Genomic DNA, 8,592 nt, shown 5'->3' with positions numbered 1-8,592 from the left:
CCCTGCAACTTGTCCCTTAGTGTGTGCCGACCTTAGATCACTTGCGCGAATTAGTCAGACGAGAGCAGCGCAAAATCCAAACTCAAGAACCTGCCCTCTCCCCCCGCGACCTGCCGAACCCACAGGCTGCTCGCTCATGTACGTCATATGCCCTAGTTTCGATGTTATCAGAGTTCCCCCACTCAAATTAGACTTGTCCAACTTTCTACTAGATGGCAGCAAAAACAACAACAACAATTTTATTTGGAACTAATATCAATTTTCTTGGGACATGGTACTGTGACGGTACTGTCCCATTTAGAGATGACTTGAAAAGCGTTAGCCTGCGTCACAGACGCTACCTAGCGCGGGTCTGCGACGTAGGCTAGAAAAACCTACAACTAAATTGTTATTTGTCGCACATTTTGTGTGAAAATATCGTTATGTTTAATCCCAGTCACGAGAACCGCACAAGACCGTGTGAATCCTTGAAAAGGAAAACGTCGAAGGGAGATCCCCACTGCATAATAAAATTCAGGCTTGTGTGAAGGGCGGCGGAACCCCGTTAGCCAATGAAAATTCTGTTCTTCTGTTTACTTGAAAATTGGTCACCAAGCCTTTCCGAACATTTCGCTGAAACAGAAACGCTGCAAATACAAGTGAACTTACCAGAGGTGCGCAAGCATCTCTTTCAAAATCTCTTCAGAACCAGTTGACTTATGGAGGCCTGAATGGTGGACGCTTGTGCCTGGAAGTCTGGCAGTAATCTGGTTCCTCAAGACCAGATCGAGTGGTTGTTGTCTTTGCTCCTGAAGGCCGAGGAGCGAAGATGGCTCGTGAGCATCTCTCCCGTAAACTCGGTTGAACACGGAGCCTTGCAACCAGCCGAGGGGAACCAAAATCGAATTGGTTCCTTTGTTGATGCTGGATCCCTGCTACTGAGGTAATCCTTTATTCAGTTTCTTCCTTGAACGTGTTCTTGTCGACTCCAAAGCTCTTTGTTGATGCAAGAGTATTGCATGAGACACATGATGAGAGCTCATACTTTGTACAGTCTTAGCTTAAGCATGTACATATGCTTTTTAGCATCCCGCTGTTTTGACTTGTGCTATTTTCAAAACATTTGTGATCTTTTCACTGTTTTATATTCGCAACATGAAATCGCAGATTATAAGTGAAGGAAGTTAAGATTGTCGACGTAGTTTAGGCTGGAAATTCACCAAAGTTTGTATGTTGCTTGACCTGAGGACCGGAAGTGTTGAAGAAACAGACGTGGAATATTTATCTTTCTGGGATGCTTTTGATTGTTCGTAAAGCAGGTTACCACACCTCTACACCTTGTAAACTTAACTTCATCAAAATTGTTTTCAACATGTTAAGGCCAGTTTTGGCTGAAAAAGTTTATTTCCCATGTATCAATTTTTAAAAAATTTGGGAAATTTCAGTTAGAATGTCGTTAAGGAACACTCTCTCTCCTACAGACACCTCTACACCTTTGCAATGTGGACAATTCTTTATTATCGCCAGTCATGGGGGTAGCATGCATTTTTTGTGGAGAGGGTTAATTGAGCATCGAAGGTGCCTACCGCTAGGGATGTCTGGGGGAATGCCCTCCTCCTACAGGAAATGTTCATTTTCATGTTTTTGGGGGAACAATTTCATTTTTATCAAAACATCTGGTCCAGGTTGTTCGTAAGGTGGGTAATGCTTTCCACCAGATAAAACGCTATCCAGCGGATAGCGTGGTTTGTTTTGTTAACACTTGTCCACTGGATAGTGATTTATGCGGTGGATAGCGTTATCCAGCCTTTGAGCAACTGGAACCTGATGGATAAACTTTTTATTGCGTGTATTTTATCCTCTAATTCCAGAACCCAAAGTTAATTAAATAATGATATTTAACCAAGCTATTGTTCTGCTACTGTATATTACAGCCATGGAAAGTTTATTAGAAGAATTCACAACAGATTTCATGATCTTGAGTAAGTATATTTTATTTTGTGTGTGTGTGTGTGTGTGTAAGATATGATCTACATGTAGGATTATCTTGCTTCTCAGATCAGTGAACATGTAACAAACACTCACATTGTGGATCACTGTTGATTTGAATTGCTACTGGAGAGCACTTTCCATTTAAGGTGGCTTTCTGCAATTTTGAGAGTGTAAAGCAGCTCAACTTTCAACTTTTTTTTAAAATGTTTCAAGATTTCAAGGCTGGTTTTTGCCAGCGATGGAGTCGGAGTCGTAGTCAGAGTGGTAAGAGTACTTTTGACCGAGTGAAAATCAAAAATTGTATTCATAAGCTGAATGATTTTGGAGCTGCAGGAATCAGAACAGTTCCTTTTCTTTAAACAATTCTTTTTACGACTTAGGTTAGTGGAGTTCGAAGCAGAAGCAGAAGAACCAACCAATTGCAAGACCCAGAATCAAGCACTGGATTGGTTAATTATTCCGCTTCTGTTTCCGACTCTAACAATACACTACATGTACAGGTAGATTATGAGTGACAGAGTCATGAATGGAATTGGTATTCTGCTTCCAACTCCATTGGTTTGATTTCCACTAGATATTATATTACTGTGCGCTTCTCATTACGACTTCAACAAGGATTACGATTTCTCTTGGCCACTTATGCAGTACAGCGTTGATGAGGACAGAGTCTGCATGTTCTTATGCCTAATCCACTGTTATTACATGCATGTAATTACATATACATACATGTAATAATGATAAAATTAGTGGAATGTTTTTGTTACCACAAGAATGTTTAAAATGGTCTGTTTAATTTGTAGGCCGAGTCACTACTGCCTCAAGGTCACAGCCAACAGCACAAATCCAGACAGGCCATCTTCTCAAATGAAAGTGGTAAGGGAGGTTCTTGCCAACTCTTGTGCCTTAAATCTGATCACACAGACCAACTTAGCAGCCAATCAAGATTGTCTCTTCCAACATGTATTGTCTACACTGCCTCAAAATACAACAGAGACTGTGTCATCTGTGAAAGTCTGACCATGAACAAAATCAGATTCTTCATTCTGAACTGGTGTTTTGAGTCGTTTATAATTTGTTGGTGGCCCCCTTAAAGGTTTTGCACTGTAACAATGCAAAACAGGATAACAATGAAGAATAAAATTTATTCGTAATATTGTGTATTTTTTTTTTTTTTTTTTTTCAATTCTGCAGGTTTCAAATGATGACAGCAATGCATCTAGCTTTGGACAAGGAAGGAATCCTAGTTCTAGTAAAGACTTGTTTCTTTGAATCAATTAAGCAAGTGAAACTAATTCATAGTTTTGCTTTCACTAGACCAATCAAAAGCTGTTTGTTTGTTTATCTTATTAAGCCTGTCCAATCAATTTTCTTCCATACATGTAGGTCCATTTCTTTGATTATTGTTGGCATTCTTTTTTTTTTTGGCATAATCATTTCTAGGTCAAAATGAAAATCCCTTGGTCAGTGCTCCAAGCTGTGACCATTTTGGCTGCGGAACAGGTCGCCAAATTGGCGACTAGTGTATTGCAAAAGGCAGACTGTCATCAGCAAGGTCTTTCGTAATATAATCATGAAATCAAACAAGTTCAACTACAAATATGTTTGCATACATATCTGTCTTCCTTACTCGCTTCTTTTTTCTTGTATAATTTACCTTTCTCTTTCTGAACAGTATTTAAGAGTCCCTGTCCATAAAAATGGAAAAAAACTCGGCAAGGGTCGAAAATTCAATTTCGCTCATATTTTCATGGTAGATAGGCTAGGGCATGACAAAAACTACTGGATAGTTTTTTTGGCAAAACATCCTTTCATTTCAAAGAAATATGCAAATTACCAAATTCCGTTAAAATCGTCATTTGACGCACCATTTTTTTAAACAAGTTTGAGAGCCTCGCATGCAAAACCGCATCATTCTTCCATCTTTAAAACACTCAAATAGTTTTGTGCAATGTTTAAATGTGTACTGGGCTGGTTTTAGGGAATGCTGCATTGTCTTTTTGGGTGCAAAATAATTAAATTTCGAAGACATGTATTTCATTCACTTAAAAGTACTTCGTGCATATAATTAATTTTCACCATGTGCGAAACCTTTAAATCGATTAAGCTTCTGGTGGTTGAATCGCTGAAGGATGATCTACAGATTCCTGTAAAAATTTCTTTGGGCAAATGATTGTGAGCGATGCGAGAGCTTTTCGAAGTACGTCAAAAATGCAAATATTTGACCATTCCCTCATCAAATTTCAATTTACGGGTTGGACGTATATTTTAGCATGCACCACATGACTTGACCAATGTTAAGTTGAAATAGACACAGAGCTGATAATTTCGAAATGTTCTTACCTCATGTGCTGTAAAAGGCAGGTCCAAAGCTGATTTGACATGTTTCTCTCAACATAAAGCAGAAGTTTGCTTTTGTTTACACAACGTCCGATGTACATCGCCAACTGTCAACTTATTTAATGGTCAAATACCATGAATCTGTGACCCTCTTTCGACACATATGATCACCACTGCATCTAAGTCAAAAACGGCTAAGTCATTTGTAGATAGTTGCTTACTTTGCACTACACCAAAATATTACGTTTTGATCGTCATGGTTTGATGGCTTGAATCCTTGCTTGCAGCGGTTCCTTGTTCGTCACGCAATGCTGTCATCCCATTTGAGGGGGTAGGGGTAGGACAATTTCTATCCTAATACATAAGGCTCTGTAAGGCTGGGAACCACTGGGAGCACACAATCGTGTTGAGTAGGAAGAGATTAAATTAAGAAATGAGGAGAATGAATAGTTTACCATTGGCTCTGTTTTTATCTTTCACTCGACCACCGCTACCTACATGCCCTGTGTAATACTGTAACACTAAACTCATACCTAGGTCTTTTCGTGCTGTGCAATTATTTTTGGTTTACATGTAATACAGTGGGCTACCCCCGGGGAAATGGGTGGTGACCGCTTAATGGGGCTAGCCGCTTAAATAGAGGTTGGTGTACCTTGAATATTTAATTTTTCACTATCGGGTTATAAACTTCTTGGTGAACATGGAGTCAATTCAAGACAATCATGATGGACGTGTATTTGAATTATCACTCGTCATGCACCTTCAATTTCAGACTCTTATCTGCCATCGCCCTTTCCAAAACAAAGTTTTTAAATTTTGGGTGGCCGCTTAATAGGGGTAAAGACAATAATGAAACCCTTATCAGAACGACCAAATGGTGGCCGCGGAGGTAACCGGTCAATAGGTGTTTTATTTACAATATTTTACTGACAATAATTTTGGACTGTTTCCTGTTACAAACATACCAATGCCTCACCACAAGGCAAACAAAATACGCCAAATAAAATGGCATGGCCAGGGCTATTTACTCACGTAATTACTAATTAAATTTAGTCTGTTTTTCTCACAAATTAGACACGTTGCGATTTTCTATTTTTATTTCAGCTAGTTCTTGCTTCATTGATCTATAATTTGTTTCATAGCGATTTTTTTAAAATTCTAGTGAGTACAGGCACTTAAGCTTTATCAGCTGTTGTCTGAAACATCAAAACGTACAACAAATGTGATTTGGACCTAGGCCACGTACACTATAGAATACGATTATATAAATATACACATGTTATTATACATATGAATAAACAGATGAACAATGATTAAATTGTTTCATTTATCCTGAGAGTGCTCTATACAAAATAGATCAAAATGTGTAGCATATGTCGTGACAGCATTGTGTGACGAATAAATAACGGCTGTAAGATTGCGGCTGCGCCGACACGCTTATCAGCAATGGTCAGCAATCGATCAAACGTATTATTTTGGCGCAGTGCAAAGCAAGCAACTATCTACAAATGACTCAAACGTTCTTGACTTAGATGCTGTGATGTTCATATGCGCAGAAAGATGGTCACAGATTCATGATATTCGACCAATAATAGGTTGACAGTTGGCAATGTACATCGGACATTAACCTTGTGTAAACAAAAGCAAACTTCTGCTTTATGTGCGACAAATGGTGAGAGATCGACTAGAAACACGTCAAATCGGTTTTGGACCTACCTTTTGCAACAAATAAGGTTAGAACATTTCGAAATTATCAGCTCTGTGTCTATTTCAACTTATTATAGGTCAAGTCATGTGGCGCATGCTAAAATATACGTCCAACCTGTAAATTGAAATTTGACGATGGATGGTCAAATATGTGCATTTTTGACGTACTTTGAAAAGCTCTCGCATCGCTCACAATCATTTGCCCAAAGAAATTTTTACAGGAATCTGTAGATCATGCTTCTGTGATTCAACCACCAGAAGCTTAATCCATTTGAAGGTTTTGCACATGGTGAAAATTAATTATATACACGAAGTACTTCTAAGTGAATGAAATACATGTCTTCGAAATTTAATTATTTTGCACCCAAAAAGACAATGCAACATTCCCTAAAACCAACCCAGTACACATTTAAACACTGCATAAAAATATTTGAGTGTTTTAAAGACGGAAGAATGATGCAGTTTTGCATGCGAGGCTCTCAAACTTGCTTAACAAAATGGTGCGTCAAATGACGATTTTAACGGAATTTGGTAATTTGCATATTTCTTTGAAATAAAAGGATATTTTGCCAAGAAAACTATCCAGTAGTTTTTGTCATGCTCTAGCCTATCTACCATAAGAATATGAGCGAAATCGAATTTTTGACCCTTGCCGCGAAATTAAGAATTTGTCTGATTTTTACAGGCAGGCACTCTTAAGACTGTTAAACAAGAGAAAAACCTAACCCTGTAATCAACTAGGATTTTACGTGTAGGAGGGAGTAGGAATACAAGTTACTAGACACTTAGCGCTATAGAAAGCAAGATTAGCACCTGGCTCTCAAGCCTGATAGTCATGTCACACAAGAAGGTTAACTTAGCATCAGGCCAACATATCCCACCCTACAGGAGCTAATCTTGTTTTCTGTAGTGCTTAAGACTGTGTTTAACATAAATTATTAATAAGGTTAATTAATTGTTAATTAATATTATAGGAACATCGACTGCTAATGAGACTGCTGGAGACATCACAGCAAGGGTAAAATTTTAATTGTCAAATAAGATAAATTGAGATGGATAAATACAAAGGGATGGTGGAGAGGGAGGGGATTATACACAGCCTTACTCTCTCTATGCACAGTGTACAGACGTGTTGAAAGCATTTACCCATAAGATACAATTTACATGTGCCTGCTGAACATCAAATGCAATTCTGGTCCAAATGATTTCAAATGAATTTGAGGTACAAAAAACTAATGATTTAAATTTTAACTTATTCTGAAATCATCTATTTGCAAAGATATTTAGTTGCATTTCATTCTTCCAACAGCATCCCCTGTTTGAATTGTACAAGAATGCTGTGCTGTGTGCTCAGCGTCCTGTCCTTAGCCAGGCTGCCTCTCCAAACACACTATATTCACCAGTGTCTTCACCATCATCACTGCAAAGAAAGTTCTCATTTCCAAGACTTCCCTCTTCATGGTACAGTCATATTTTGATCAACTTACAGTAGTGCATTAATAACATTATTATGTACCGTGAGTAATGTATATATGGTGAGGTTGAACAAAATATCATGATATTATTATCTGTACATGTATATGTATGTTGTATGGGGTTATTCCAGGAAAAATACACACACCCTCGACAGATGGCAAACTGGAAATTCTCCCCGGATGGGGGGGCGGGTTGATGGCTTGGGAAGTCCGGGCGGGAGGGGGTATCTAAACCTAAAAATTCTTCCCTGGGGGTCTTTTTTAACTTTAACCTTGATCGATGTATTTTAACCACTTAAAAAAAAAACTTTGCAATGGGAAATCTTGTAGTCTTTCAGTTTATGGTGTTCTTGCCTCATATGCTTTAAGTTTACCTTCATAGGTCCTGTTAATCATGAAGAACCAGTGTGATAAACGGATAACAACAGCTTTATGACCGGATAAAGCACCGTCGACTGAGCACACAACGCCTGGAACATTTTTACGGTGCCCAGGCCACCCATGCCTGTGTATTGTAGCATCCCCCAAAATGCGAAGAAAAGACGATTAGGCTGGGAGTCAGTTGTACTTTTCTGTTTTATTCAGGCAACCTGAGAACTCGTTTTGCTGGCTAACATGCGAATGCACAATTTGCATATAATTTCTTTCTTACCTCTTACGATGTATAACCGTAAAATTGTGGATACAATATCGCCATGCAAAATAATTAGATCCGCCGAAACAATCAGTTTTCTTGTGGAATCCAGGTTGTCCAAAAATATGCTCATGGTAAATGCCGCAATATACCCCAGTATTAAGTTCTTTAATTATTTCACATTGAAGATTCCTCATCGGATCTACAAGAGTTTTAAGCAGTTTTATCTATTGCTACTTCCACTTTATTATCCATACCTTACGATCCATATGGCAAAAGACAAGTTTATGGAAGCCAGAACATGGGCATTACGCATAAAAACTTGAATGTTTGAAAGAAAGGCAAGAGTTCCAGTTGACCTACAGACCCATTAAGATAACAGATAAATTTAAAATTAGTCTAGTTCAAAAAACTTTCTTAAATGTCACACTAATAGTCCTAACAATGGGGACTAGATCTTGTAAACAT

The 8,592-nt window shown here is 38.4% G+C and overlaps 1 protein-coding gene across 1 annotated transcript in view; it reads left to right on the top strand.

Moving 5' to 3' along the window:
* The first annotated feature begins 598 nt into the window (after window positions 1-598).
* Window positions 599-8,592, top strand: part of LOC110067162 (uncharacterized) — a 34,337-nt gene continuing 26,343 nt past the window's right edge. The window contains exons 1-6 of the mRNA XM_020774460.2: window positions 599-922; window positions 1,914-1,961; window positions 2,772-2,844; window positions 3,163-3,220; window positions 6,990-7,033; window positions 7,325-7,476. Coding sequence (XP_020630119.2) covers window positions 711-922; window positions 1,914-1,961; window positions 2,772-2,844; window positions 3,163-3,220; window positions 6,990-7,033; window positions 7,325-7,476 — 587 coding nt within the window. The 5' untranslated portion in view covers window positions 599-710. The remainder of the gene's footprint in view (window positions 923-1,913; window positions 1,962-2,771; window positions 2,845-3,162; window positions 3,221-6,989; window positions 7,034-7,324; window positions 7,477-8,592) is intronic.

This window comes from Orbicella faveolata, unplaced genomic scaffold (assembly GCF_042242905.1).
Source record: "Orbicella faveolata isolate gen_17 unplaced genomic scaffold, um_ofav_v1 contig_1, whole genome shotgun sequence".
NCBI classification, from domain to species: domain Eukaryota; kingdom Metazoa; phylum Cnidaria; class Anthozoa; order Scleractinia; family Merulinidae; genus Orbicella; species Orbicella faveolata.
The sequence above is the reverse complement of the archived record's forward strand: the minus strand, read 5'-3'. Positions and strand labels throughout refer to the sequence as shown.